At 39.6% G+C, this 14992-nt stretch overlaps 1 protein-coding gene and 1 long non-coding RNA gene across 4 annotated transcripts in view; both read right to left on the bottom strand.

The window, feature by feature from the left end:
• LOC134211322 (uncharacterized) overlaps positions 1 to 14992 on the bottom strand; it is a 230187-nt gene that overhangs the window by 88107 nt on the left and 127088 nt on the right. The window contains exons 1-2 of one of the 3 annotated variants that reach the window (XM_062688080.1): positions 1696 to 2192; positions 1116 to 1546 (exon numbers count right to left, since the gene is read on the bottom strand). In XM_062688080.1, the coding sequence (XP_062544064.1) occupies positions 1116 to 1323 (208 nt within the window). In that variant the 5' untranslated portion in view covers positions 1324 to 1546; positions 1696 to 2192. Of the gene's footprint in view, positions 1 to 1115; positions 1547 to 1695; positions 2193 to 14992 lie in introns of those variants that run through there. The other 2 variants (XM_062688081.1, XM_062688082.1) reach the window with 2 other exon arrangements.
• LOC134215566 (uncharacterized) lies at positions 4952 to 5791 on the bottom strand. Its single transcript, XR_009980223.1, has 3 exons — positions 5668 to 5791; positions 5515 to 5606; positions 4952 to 5439 (listed from the first exon to the last, which is right to left on the bottom strand). It is a non-coding gene; the product is annotated as an uncharacterized LOC134215566 (long non-coding RNA).

The raw sequence follows: 14992 nt of genomic DNA, 5'->3' as shown, positions 1-14992 counted from the left end.
TTTAGACGCATGAGCTATGGAGTGTGGGTTCGATTCCCACCCCGGTAAGGAGAAAACTGTTCGTGATCGAAAAATTCTCCACCGGTCCACTGGGTGTTATGTTTGTCTGGGTGTTGTCCGTTGTCTAGGTGTTAAGTGTTCAGTCTGTACGACCTCTGGTCGAAGACGGTGTTCCTGTCTTTTTACGAAAAAAAGGTGTTGATTGCTACAGACAGCAGAACGGTGGGCATGGAAGTTGTCATCCGCTAAGGAGTGTTCAACAACTCACCTGGAGAAGCAATTAGTCCTTAAAATGGATGGCGCTTAAGTCGTTTGCCTATACATTACCACTGGCGTACAGGTGGGGCCAACCGGTCGCACCCTTTGAGACACCAGCAAGTAGGAAGGTCTGCCGACATGGAGCCGAAAGCTGACACGGAGCCGCCACTAGCACAGATCTTGGTGGTATTAGCAAATAATCGAATGAGATCTTGGCCAACAGCAGTAAAACACGAGTTAGCCAATCCTAAGCTCTATGGAAAAACTGAATTATATTAAGCATTTAACCTAATACAACACGTTGTAGCTGTGGATGCAACCTACAAAAGATATATATTGAACGAGCGAAAGGAAATCCGGTTACAATTCCACAGCCTGTTGGGTATACGTTTGCATTGGGGTTCAATACCGGCAATGGTAACGCCTGTGTAATCATGGCAACATGAATTCTTTTCAGTTTTGGTGGCACTGCTCAGCATCGATATATGATTTCGATACCTGAGATTACAATGTAATCCTTGTTGACAAAATCGGAGCGTGATAAAATCGGAACATATCTGTTTATACTTGCCGAACTAAGTAGTAAAACTAAAATCCTTATTTTCCGAGATTTTAATATTATGCTCGTTGATGCTTATCGCCTATGCAAACATTTAAAAACGAGTCATGTATTGGAAAAAGTTTTGGAGGAGAATTTTGATCTGTACTGATCCACGGTGAGAGCGACAACGGCGTGGAGCCGGCTAAGCCGCCACCACTAAAAAAATAAAGTTTACGCCGCTGCCGCCGGTTCAATGCAGATCGGCGCACATGTCTACACCAAACACGGTCATAATCGAAACAAGTTGTGTACTCACATGTGTGTAAACAATCGTTGATGGTGGTAGCCTCAATCATGTAGCCGGTACATAGCGAACAAGTTATGCTGTCATTAAAATCCTTGACTCTCCTTCTATTGGTCCGGCCGATTCGACTGCCGGTTGCCACTTTGGTGGCGGCGGTGGTCATCGTTGTTCCTGGATCCGCCGTTGTCGTGTCGGTATGCATCGCGGAAGCGGTTGTCATGCCCCGTGTGTTCGCGTTCGCGGGCACGAGGGAAATTTTGTATTATTTTTGATTCTTCTAGCTTCTTCACTCACGTTTCGCGCGCGCGCACTTGTTCACCGTATTTGGACCCCGTTAATGACTGTCGCCTGATCGTCGCACAAAGTTGACGCTGGTGCTGCTGCTGCTGCTTCGCCACTGGCTAGTGGTTTTCATCAGCGGCAGCGCTAATTGCATCGTGTATCTGTAAAAAAGCAAGAAAGAACCATCGGAAATGCCGTATAAGTAGGAATCGTTGAAATATTATTTAATTAAATTAAAATTAATTTCCAAACATAAAATTTAATGAATGCCTAATAAAATGCAGGAGAGGAATATAAAACAGGCACGCACCCGCGAGGTCGACCAGGGAAGCAGGGGAGAAGCAAAACACTTGAGCCGCGAGATACTTTTTCGGCAAGAAAACACTACCCGACCAAAAATCGCGACGAAAACGACGACAACACGACCACGAGAAGCGCGAGAAACTGCAAAACTTGCGATGCGAACCACCTCGCTGCGTTTCTTCTTTTTTCTCTTTTCTCTTCGTTTTTATCACCACTGTTAACTCCTCTGATCGTTGTTGTTATTGTTGTTTGAGCAATTATCGAAACGTGCGGTGAAAATATCACCCGTGTGTGCCGCTACTCCGCCACATAATCCAACTACGCGAAATAAGGCACCACTCTGCACTGTTTGCCTTGATTGCCATCCATCCAACTTCTTCCACACCGTTGCGATACGACGATCACCGCTGCTAGCCCCGATGAAAACAAACCCAACAAAATTGGCTGTGAGCGATTCGGTTGTACAACACGCGCTTTCCACTCGGAACGGGTACTCTCCGATACGCGGACTATCTCACTACTGAATGCTGGCTGGCCGTGTGTGTGCCCGAGACTATACCCACTGGCCGCGCAAGGCGAACACGAAAACGACGACGACGACGATGGGGGCTTCGTTCCTACGGGCGAAGAGCAATCGTCATCATCGCATACACATATTCGCGGGCACCCACACAATCACCGAGATACCGCGAACGCAAAACCCGTGGCCGTGCCACTTCAAACCGAAACTGTATTCAGGCGCTCACACCACCATCCGCTCATCCAGCCGTACACTTGTTCGGTTCGGTTGGCCATGCGTGGTTGGGGGAGAGTGCGCTTGCTTCTTCTCGTGTGCCACGAAGTGCTCTCATGAATGTGATGCAACCGTGGTTGCCAGATATGAGTTTGGCTGTGACTGGTTTTGATTTTCTACTGCGTTTTTGTTAATTTAAAATAAATAATAACTTGATATTATATTATATATTATATCATTTATTATTATTTATTCAGACTAAGGCCGAAGTGGCCTGTGCGGTATATAAGAGTCTTCTCCATTCGGCTCGGTCCATGGCTACACGTCGCCAACCACGCAGTCTACGGAGGGTCCGCAAGTCATCTTCCACCTGATCGATCCACCTTGCCCGCTGCGCACCTCGCCTTCTTGTGCCCGTCGGATCGTTGTCGAGAACCATTTTCACCGGGTTACTGTCCGACATTCTGGCTACGTGCCCGGCCCATCGCAGTCGTCCGATTTTCGCGGTGTGAACGATGGATGGTTCTCCCAACAGCTGATGCAATTCGTGGTTCATTCGCCTCCTCCACGTACCGTCCGCCATCTGCACCCCACCATAGATGGTACGCAGCACTTTCCTTTCGAAAACTCCAAGTGCGCGTTGGTCCTCCACGAGCATCGTCCAGGTCTCGTGTCCGTAGCGGACTACCGGTCTAATTAGCGTTTTGTAGATTGTCAGTTTGGTACGGCGGCGAACTCTATTCGATCGGAGCGTCTTGCGGAGTCCAAAGTACGTACGATTTCCAGCAGTCACCAGTGAGTACAAGTACACAAATTCTTCTACCACCTCGATTTCGTCACCACCGATGCAAACTCGCGGTGGGTGGCTCACATTGTCTTCTCTTGAACCTCTGCCTATCATGTACTTCGTCTTCGACGTGTTGATGACTAGTCCGATCCGCTTAGCTTCCCTCTTCAGTCTGATGTAGGCTTCCTCCATCTTCTCAAAGTTACGTGCCATAATATCTATGTCGTCGGCGAAACCAAATAGCTGGACGGACTTATTGAAAATTGTACCACTCGTGTTAATCCCTGCTCTTCGTATTACCCCTTCCAAAGCGATGTTGAATAGCAAACACGAAAGACCATCACCTTGCCGTAACCCTCTGCGGGTTTCGAAGGGACTCGAGAATGCCCCTGAAACTCGAACTACGCACATCACCCGATCCATCGTCACTTTGATCAACCGTGTCAGTTTATCCGGAAAACCGTGTTCGTGCATTAGCTACCATAGCTGGTCCCGATCGATTGTATCATATGCGGCTTTGAAGTCGATGAATAGATGATGTGTGGGCACGTTGTATTCGCGGCATTTCTGCAGTACTTGGCGAATGGCGAACACCTGGTCCGTGGTGGAGCGTTCGCCCATAAAACCCGCCTGGTACTGCCCCACGAACTCCCTTGCAGTTGGTGCTAGTCGACGGCATAAAATTTGGAAGAGTACCTTGTAGGCGGCGTTCAGCAATGTGATTGCGCGGTAGTTGCTACAATCCAGCTTATCGCCCTTTTTGTAGATGGGACACACGACACCTTCCATCCACTCCTGCGGCAAAACTTCCTCCTCCCAAATCTTGGTAATGACCCAGTGCAGCGCTCTAGCCAGTGCCTCACCACCGTGTTTAAATAGCTCTCCTGGTAGTTGGTCAACCCCAGGGGCTTTGTTGTTCTTCAGCCGGCCAATCTCCTCCTGGATTTCCTGGAGATCCGGAGCCGGTAGAATTATGTCCTGCGCGCGTTCTCCCAGGTCCATCACCATACCGCCATCTTCGTCTGCCACATCGCCATTCAGGTGTTCTTCGTAGTGCTGCCGCCACCTTTGGATCACCTCAGGCTCGTTCGTAAGAAGGTTCCCGTTTATGTCCTTACACATATCAGGCTGTGGCACGTGGCCCTTACGTGAACGGTTCAACTTCTCATAGAACTTTCGTGTGTTATTAGCACGGTACAGTTGCTCCGTTTCTTCATGGTCTCGGTCTTCCTGCTGGCGCTTTTTCCTCCGGAAAATCGAGTTTTGTCTGTTCCGCGCCTGTTTATATCGTGCCTCGTTCGCCCTCGTGCGGTGTTGCAGCAATCTCGCCCATGCTGCATTCTTCTCTTCCACTAACTGCTCGCATTCGCCGTCATACCAGTCGTTTCTCTGATCCGGGGGCACCGTGCCTAGTGCAGCGGTTGCGGTGCTACCAATGGCGGATCGAATATCTCTCCAGCCATCTTCAAGAGACGCTGCTATATCATATTATATTTTATAATACCAGGATATTATGAGTGGACTAGTCAATGTCAATTACCCGTTTCGTTGCGATTTACTCTTGTTGTAGCGATTGTAGCTCAAAACTAGTATTTAATTACGAAGGCATAGAAAGCGTTCTGTGTCGAAGAAGTAATTTCGGGAAGCATTTATCGACCAGCCCGCATAATCATGAACCGTAAGTGGATTATTTCTCAAATCATTCATGATTATAACAAACTTTGACCCTACTATTCTGTTTATTGTACATATTTAAGATACACCAACCTCTCCATAAATGGTATTTACAGTATGGTTTGTTGTTTTTGGTAAATCGACCATATGAGTAATAGGCGGTTAAGTATAATTACTGTATAAAAAGGGATATTTTTCAGTACATTATTTTCGTGATACATCATGTGGTATGGTCCATTTATAATCCGTGTTTCAAATAAGAACAGTATGGGTTGTTATTTGTTAACCATAGAATGATACATGAAAAAAAATGACGCACCGTATCCCATATCTTTCATCAGAAGGAAACATTTATAAATTACTCCACATATTAAATGAAAACACTTGTATTTTACACTCACATTGTATATTTACACATTAAATTCATGTTTTCCGTGAAAAATTATGTAAATTTTACGAATAATTTAACATTTATATCAGCGAGTTCGGCATTATTTATGATTTTTCTCGAGCATCCGGGTCCGGGAAGCCGCATCGAAGGAGAATACGATACTGACCTGCAGAATATACAGAAGAGCAACCACTTAATATTAAATATGAAGAGTATATCTAATATATGTAAAAATACTTACCAAATCATGTTCAAGAAAAATTGAGTCGGTTCCTTGGTCGGTTCTCCAAAAGGTCTTTTGCTTCCATTTTGTTCCGCAATAGTTGGTGAGAACTGTGGAAAATTTTTATTATTCAACAGTATTTGAACACAATATGCAAATATCATTTCTTACCTTTGTTCTTCAGCACTAGAAATTATTTAAAACTGGAGAAACAATGATTCAAAATCAATCTGGTTCTAGCCAACCAGTTTTTTTTTCACAACAAAACCAATGGCAACAACACGGAAAAATGATTCTGCGGGATATACAAAGTTGAACACTCATCATAACGTTTATCGTGTTTGTATCATTGGAGGATATTATTTCTAATATATGTGCGGAAAAGCAAGGAAACAAAGCTAAATTTACACACTTAAAATAAATCGCAGATTTCTGTGAAATTTCACCGAAATCTCAACAGCAGAACTGTTCGGTAAAAATTTTACAGATTTTTTGGTAGTTTTGACAGTTGAACAAAGGAAAATACCGCAGAAAATCGGTGAAATAATTACCGAACAAATCTGCTGTTGAGATTTCGGTGAAATGAAGCAAAATTCACCGAAATCTGTGAAATGATTTAAGTGTGTAGATGATACATAATTATTTCACAGCAATATTTAATATTGTTTATATTATCAGTTATAAGTCTTTCACAGTATATTATCGTTTTTCATCGAAAGGATGGAAGATAAAGTAGTATAAATAAACAATGAATTATGAAATTATTGCATATGGTATTGTAGATTAAACATGATGTATAGTATTTATTCTACTTCAACATATAGTTACATTATAAAGCTACTATTATACAATTAGCAACAGTATTCCTTAACGAGGATGAACAGTAACAAGAGTACTGTAAATCGTTTTCAATTATGCGGGAGCGCCTAACAATACACGATTCAATCTAATAATAAAATCACGAATATTAAAAAAATCAGAAACTATTGTAGCATAGATCAAAAATTTGCTATCTAAACAACGAGATTAGATAAATGCATAAAAAGGCTATGGAAAGCTCGCAACAAAAATGTTTACTTTTTTGTTGCCTACATTTTTTTGAATCTGCGTATTTTTTTATCCTATGTGGATAAAAAATAAAGCATTGTCGTAGGTTCTAATTTGTCGCTTATTTCGCATGCATATCTATGAGTTGGAGCAGTTATTTAAAAACTGGAATGTTGTTTGAGTAAAATTTAAGTAATGAGTTTTTAAAAACTAGCATGTTGTTTAAGTAAAGTTTAAGAAATGAGTTTGAGCTGGACAATGTTATCGCCCTGTTGTATAAGGTGTGCTGCATCACGCTATGGTGAATATTAGATATTCAGGAACATATGTTTCTATTTATGGGGCCCTCCTTAGCCGTGTAGTAAGACGCGCGGCTACAAAGCAAGGCCATGCTGAGGGTGGCTGGGTTCGATTCCCGGTGCCAGTCTAGGCAATTTTCGGATTGGAAATTGTCTCGACTTCCCTGGGCATAAAAGTATCATCGTGTTAGCCTCATGATATACGAATGCAAAATGGTAACCTGGCTTAGAAACCTCGCAGTTAATAACTGTGGAAGTGCTTAATGAACACTAAGCTGCGAGGCGGCTCTGTCCCAGTGTGGGGATGTAATGCCAATAAGAAGAAGAAGAAGAAGAAGATGTTTCTATTTCCCAAATATAATGATGGAACTTATTTCGCAAACATCAGGAATCATTGTCAATCTATTTTCACTTTATTCACCTCGCACTTCATTGACCTTGACGCTGGCGTCGAAAGGAAAAGTAGAATCACGAAAAAATGATGCAATAATATATGGAATGAAATTCTCTAAATAATTTTTAAAATTTCAAAATATTTTTGATTGGAAATTAATTAAAAGCACGATATTAGACTTTTTATTATGTACATTATATTTATGTTTATTTGAATGTTTATGATAATAAAGCTTTTCGTGAATTGATCCCGGAGAAAGCACTACTTTTGATGTTTCTAATCCCATGTAAGCAATGATTTCCAAAAAGCTACCAACTTGTAATTTTGAAAATATTTTTATCCCCTTTTGCTATACCTTGTCGTGTTAAATTTTTGTGATTCCACTTTTCCTCGGATGGCAGGTTTCATTCGGTTCTCTTGGCGTATGTAGGGTAGATGTACTGTATTTCGCCACTGTGTAATAAGTAGTTTTTATAACGCTAAGAACTATTTATAATATGTAATCACTAACGGTTTATTATAAAATAGTTCATGTTTTTGTCTCAATTTAATTACAAGGTGGCGAAATTTAGCACATCAAATTTGGTGATTTCAATTATCGCCACTGGCGAAATTCCTTTCACAGTTCTGAAATTTAAACCTGAGCTAATTTTTGCCATTATCAACAGCATCGGTTGTGTTCTTCTTATTTTTACTTGGATTCGTCAGATTTTCTGAACGCGCAATACGTGTTGCCTAAGCTCAGGGCGAATTGAATTATCGTTCAAACCACCATTCCAAGAGGACAAGCAAGGGGTGGCGAAAACTAGATCATGGGGGTGGCGAAAATTGAATCAGAATACTTGCTAATTAAACGGTATATTTATCTGAATTAACAATAATTTATCATCATTATATTAAATCAGATTTGGTAGAAAAGAACCAGTTTTACATAATAATACCCAAATCTTTCCAATAATTAGATTTTTTTGCGTCTTTTTTCGAGTCAATTGGGAGTTTACCAGCAACAGTAAAAGATTGGTGTGAAAACTTTTTACTATTTATTGTGGAGGCGGGAGGTTGTCTATCGATGTTCCGTCTGTTTTGCTCAGTATTGTCTGGCTTCACTGCCGGCTTGGCACCGTTCGAAGTCGGACACTTTTGGGGGAGCCGTATTTAGAAAATCGATAAAAAAGAGAACTAAAATAATTTGATGTTGCCATACAAGAGCTGACGGACGGGTACGGTGAGCGAGCGCGCGCTCTTCCATATCCATCTGTTCGCGATTGTTGGGTTGATATGGGTATTGCGCGCTGATGCTAACTGATGCGAGCGAGTCTAGTCTATACTAGAAGGTCGTTTAAATCGTCGTCATTGTGGAGAGAGAAAACTACGACGATGTTGTTGGTTTGGGATCGACAGTCTCGTCTATGATACCCACACATAGAGACGAGGGCAATCCACGAAGACGATAGAGAATAGCCAGTGCAGGAAAATTTCACCTTTTTGGGTGGCGAATCGTGCCTATTTGTATGAGTAATAGGGATTATTGCTATTTCGGCATAAGACTATTCTGTTTTGGTACACTCTAAAAATCTGCCATGTTATCAGAAAGCGCAGCTTTGATTACTTGACGTGTATATTCATGTTAGAGAAAAAAGGTAACCACAAAAAAATAGGTTTTCCAAGCTGGTTGAAGAAGTGGAACCCATGTCGGGAATTTACGCATGTACCCTAAGCTTGTGGGGTGTTGGTGTGGCGTTCATGGTCAGCCCGACAGCCACAGATTCAACGGAATGGAAACAGGTGAGTGTGTATTTGTGGGTCGAAGTGTGCCTTTTGCCTTTCTCGTTTTTTTACTACGGAAAATGCCCAAGGTGGTGAAAAATTTCATCAAATATGTGACCCCCTGAAAAAGATTATGAGATATTTTGGTACAAAATGGAGACCCATAGGTTAAGCCAAAGTTAAAACCGAAAGGCTGGTTGAATTGGCTATTTATATATTTAGAGATAACGAATTTTGCAAATTCATTTCTACTAGGTAACAAGCACTTAATCATTACTGACATTCCGTTTCCAATTTCCTGAGCTCAAATTCAACCATTAAATGGAGTTTTTTCTCGCACCAAGCGCCAATGAAAAATCACCCATTTTCTCGTACAAAGTGTTCGTGTATCAGATTGAATTGATCACAAATCGATCCGGAAATCCCTCAAAACTATAACTAAGGATATCCAATAAGAAATATCACAAGTTAGTCAAAAAGCCACTTGGTGCGGTTTCGTTGAATCGCGACCATTTGATAATCAGTTGCTCCAATGGTTGGTATAAATAATAGTCTTTTTGAGTGACCGACCAAAGGGAACTCGGCTTAAAATGCGCCCGTGAGCTAATACGAGCCGTTGCAATTTCTGTGTTAATAGACTGAATTTAGTTACAAAACCGATAACAGTAGTCGTCCAAATATGTTTTCAGATCACTAGATAAAAATATTGGTTGAGATATCTATGATAAAGTTGAAAATAAATTAAACTGTGATTTTTCTCCTTGCCTTTCCTCCCTTTTCTCCTTGTGTGTTAATTTAAGCTTCCTTTTGGCTAAAGTTTTGACGTAAACTACGTCTAAGGGGAAGGCTCGGATACAGGGTGTAAAATGAAAATTCAAAATTGGGGACCGTCACGAAATCATGTAAGATTTGTAACATTAATAGGTCCTTCATCTTTCAATGGATTTCAAAGATTTATATTTCAATCAATTCGTAAACCCTCCACCAATTTGTGTAAGATTCGTGTAACATTCTGGATTATTGATTATACCACGTTAAAAAACAAGTTTGTTTGAAAAAATATACATTCTTGTTCTGACATCCAACGACGGTTAGATTCAAACGAAGCGGGAACATTTTTGGACCATAATTTAATAATTAATAGTCGTGACTGTCTATTAGGGTGGCTTAAATTAGTATGAAAAAAAAACCTTTTTTCAATTTTATTGATGGGCCGCTATCTTATTCGGTACTATTTATTCCCTGATCTGCCCCTAACCGCAAGTCGAGCACATCTGTATATGGGATCCATATACATACGTGCTCGACTTGAATTTGCGGCAGTGATGCTCTGGACAAAATTTCAGCCAAATCGGTCAACATTTGGGCGGTGCTAAACTTGTTGGAACTTCATATGAAAAAACATCCAAACACAGTGATTTGCAGTTAGACGGCATATTTTACGATGAAGAACTATGATACTCATTCAGATCTAGAAGGATTTTATACAGAATGTTATGCTGAAAACCGCAAGAAGATTAGAGTTTATTAGGCAACGATATTAGCATCAAATAGAATAAAAGATATTTTAGTTACCAGATAAAGATTGTCGCCTCTGTTCCCTTTGTTCTGCTGTCCGAAACATGCGTGGTACCTAACTGTCAAATCGTATGTGTTTTTCCTTCATTGACATTTAGATCCCGTATCCTCGCCAGCAAAAGATGTTCCGGACAGCGACGAAAGCGACAATCTTTATCTGATAACTAAAATATCTTTTAATAGAATTGAATAAGAGGGCGGCCCATCAAAACATTTGAAAAAGTGTTTTTGGGTCACCTTACTGTATACACATATTATTGGCCTTCATACTTGTATGCTCCAAAATCCAGCCATTGCGAGTTAAAACCATAATTCTTTTTTAAACCTTTTGTAAATAGATATTAGAGATTATCAAAAATAGTTGAATGATTCTGAAAATGGGAGAAAATTCGATTGCTACCATTTGTTATTCACGAAATCTCATTAAAATCCGGTTTTCAGGTGCCCTTCATTCAATACTTCTACAACATCTTCTCAATGATTTTTTTTAAATCCTTAAAATATTTCCAGAATTATAAAACAAAGGAAAAATTTACAATAATCTAACAACATCTAAAAAAATTGTGCAGATATCAGGATTTGTTTAACTAGCTTTTTTATTTGGTAGGCTCAGTCGTATATGGCGCTTCGAGGAGCCGCAATTCTTTATGAAAATATTAGGATTATTATACTTTCACACTATGATGTTGATTGTATTTAGTTTTTTATGGACCCCACAATATCAACAAATCATCTTCGTTTTTACCTTTATTAAGTGAGGGATTTTCCTGAGCTTTTCAACTCACCGTTTTTCATTCAAAATATGTTTTTTTTAATTATATGGAGCGTGAGAAAATAATCGACCCCATCCTTTCCCCGTTAGCCCTTACGTAATTAGTGCATGGGCCTCGCAACCTTAAAAATGCTCTTAAAAATTCGGAACATCTCCATTATTAAAAATTGTAAAATTGTGGAGAAAGTACGGTCCCTCGAAGCTTTCCGCATATCATACAAACAGTAATGAAGAGATCCAAAAACTGCAAATCAGATTTAGACAAACGTGTGCATAATTCATGAAAATACAATGAAATACGCTCAAACCAGATACGTTTGATGTTAACAACAAGACAAATAAACGGCAAAGGCATTAAAAACCCTTGGCAGTCTATGCATGCAGTGTTCTATACCCCCTTAAAATATTGTCCCCCACCAGCTGGGGCCATGGCCACCCCTAGACTGGGACTCTAGTTACGCCTATGCTCACCATATTTCTGATTTTGGTTTCAGCAAAATAAAATGCTGAACTACTCCCAGCAAAATATGTTTTTACTGAAAATCAGTTTTCGGCTCCCCAGTAATCAGCACACCCCCATCTGTCCATTAATTTGCCGTCAAGTACCTCATTTTGTTTTTTTTTTTGTTGTAGATTTTTTCCTTCCGTAAAGTGGAATGCAAGAAGATTTTTTTAATAAATTTGTTCAAAAATGTGTATTAGAGGATAAAACTCGAATTACTTTAAAGCAGCAAGAAACAGCGCTGGATGAAGGTGATGTTTTTTTATTTCATTTTTGCCTTTCTCGTATACAAAGTATACGTAAAGGCTATAGGATCACTCCAAAACCGAACTTTTTATAGAAGGCTCGGAGACCCATAGTGTTATATACCAATCGACTCAGCTCGACGAATTGAGGTGATGTCTGTATGTGTGTATGTATGTGTGTGTGTGTGTACAAAAATGTGAGACACACTTTTTGGTACTTAGCATTATTCGATTTGCTCGCAACAAGTTGCAGTCGACGCGAATTGCGGTCTAGTTGTTTCCTATTGAAAATTGACCCGATCGGTCATTGCGTTCCAAAGTTATTGAAAAAACATTGTTTTTCTGCCAAGGGTCCCCACTGGGGAAAAAAAAATTCAGAAACGATTTTTTTTTTTCATGGATTGCAGCAATGCATTCAAATTACCGCAAATGCATATGAATTGATGAAAAAAGTTAAATCTATCCCCCTAAAGTGCTATTTCGACCTCTCTTATGTGTTTTTCTTATTTTTTTTAATGCGCGAGAAAGGCACCACCAACGCTAGGTGGATTTATCTGGGTTTTTTATTTTCTTCCTGCTTTGAAATCAACCTCACATTCCCGGAGAGGCAGAAAAGTAAACAACAGAACTCACATCACCCACTGCGCCGCGAAGATGAAATTTACCACAGCAAAATGTACACATTCCAGGTATCTGGCAACCCCAATCCTACCCACTACGTTTGACAATAGCCAACAACTTTGAGTTTCCCATTGTTCTATTGAAATTGGGTTTCCCACTGACAATTCTATTTTGTAAACAAACCACACTTCCGAAGTGATTTTTTCGAAATAGACGTAATTATTTTTCATCATTTTTCAAGAACTTGTGCGAAAGTATGAATGCGAGGTGCTATTTCAACAAGAATATTGATGCTTTTAATAAATTTTCATATTTCAATCGGCACCAAGCGCTCTACTTCGCGAAAAAATCACGATATTCAAAATATATTTTCAATGGCAGGTTTCAACGATTATGATTACGCCTTCGTATTAAATTAATCGATGATTTTGATGCTGGTATCAGAAACATGGCCGCTTCGCAGACCCCTAATAAAATAATAAAAATAAAATAATAAAATAAATAATTAAATGGGCCACTCACAGTCATACAGTAAGGCGCGAACTGAATAGCATGTCAGAGCGACTTGTGAGTGGCTGAATGCGAAATTGAATGGTCGGTGTTGGAAATGATTTTTCGGCTGCACTCAGTCGCACTCACCACTGCGGCGAAGAAGGCGACTGCAGATTATACTGAGATCCATGTTCTTCACTGCATTGACTGTGAAATATTTCTACCCTGGTTACGACTACGCGGATTATAACGGACATTTAAATTTTGGGGTTTCGCACGGATTCGTCGCGGATTTAGTTTTAGGTGAAAATGAATATAAAAAAATACAAGATCTAAGGACGTTTATTTGAAAATTCACTCACAGTTGAACATTCTGAAAATTACACGCCATGTAAATATTTGAACCCATGTTTTAGTGTTAAATAGCATTCAATTTTACATCCAACTTTTTCTCCTATGCACTCTTGAATACAAGCCCCATAGTAACAACAACCTGTAAAATTACGTGAAATAACAATTGAAAAATTACATCATTAATTACATACAAAATTGGTCGTATTTTCGCCGTCTTACATCCGATTTCGGGTATTGTTAGCTCGATACAAAGAATATTAGTAGATCTTGCACCGTAGGTATTTTAAACTAACATTTTCCTTTTTATGTACTGAAATATTACATTAAGATACTCATTTTTTTTATAAATTGTATAAAATGTTGATTTTTTTCCAAATTGAGCCCACTAAATTTCGAAAATTTCGGTGGAATGTTTTGTTGTACGAGAAAGGCAAAAATAACGAAGAAACTTTCTAAGGACAATCCTCACGGAATCCAAAACAAAAAGCAACGCACAACTGCCCTTAAGTAGTTTCTACAAGGATTCAAAAGAAATATTTAAAGGAATTTTCGCGGAAATTTGTGAACCGCAGAAGTAACTGTTAATAAATTCGAAGGAATGCGCCATGAATATATGAAAAAAAAAATGCAGGTAAGTTGTCCGCAGGATTTTTTAAAAGATTGTCTGCCATGGAGAAATTGCCGAAGAAGTAATGGTGATTTTTGGCAGATTTTTTCACCTTTTCCCAAGTCTATCTTTAATCAATTATGATCAAATCTGGCCTGAACAATTTCTGTATATCAAAGCATTTTTTGCTGAATTTCATAAAGTACGATCAACAAAAAATCGGCTGACAAAAACGGAACAAAATACGCCAAAACCTTCCCATTTGATTCCACCACTTGATTGTAATTTTACAGATACGTATTTCGACCTCAACAGTAAGGCCGTCTTCAGTGTCTCATATTTGACTCGACTTAAGTGTTATGTTAGTCGAGTCAAGTATGAGATGAACGAAGCAATGGAATTCTTTCCAATCTCCAATATAATTTCAAATGGTTTGAATACAATCCATTTGGTTTGTTTGTGTTTTTCTCTGCTTAAGAACTCGTTGCTGGTAAGACATCGATACCGTTAGGGTGTTCAATAAGTTTGAATACACTTTCAAAAAATGTTTAAAAATTTAGATTAAATTATTTCTTTTCCCAGTTGGAAGTATTGTTTATAAGGAACGTTTGTAACATTTCTTTTGGCATGACCGCTATTTTGTACTTCTTCACGAGCTTTAAACGTTTCTAAAACCCATCGCAAGCGGCCTTGTATTCGTAAAGCCTTAACATAATAAAGGACCAAATAATAAAGTTAAGAGGGCTCAAATCCGGGAAGCTGGTAGGTCGCAATGTTTTGTCCAAAATGTCTATCCATTTTCAACGCACGTAATAAGT

Source organism: Armigeres subalbatus, chromosome 2 (assembly GCF_024139115.2).
Source record: "Armigeres subalbatus isolate Guangzhou_Male chromosome 2, GZ_Asu_2, whole genome shotgun sequence".
Lineage (NCBI taxonomy): Eukaryota > Metazoa > Arthropoda > Insecta > Diptera > Culicidae > Armigeres > Armigeres subalbatus.
This window is presented reverse-complemented; position numbering and strand designations above follow the sequence as displayed.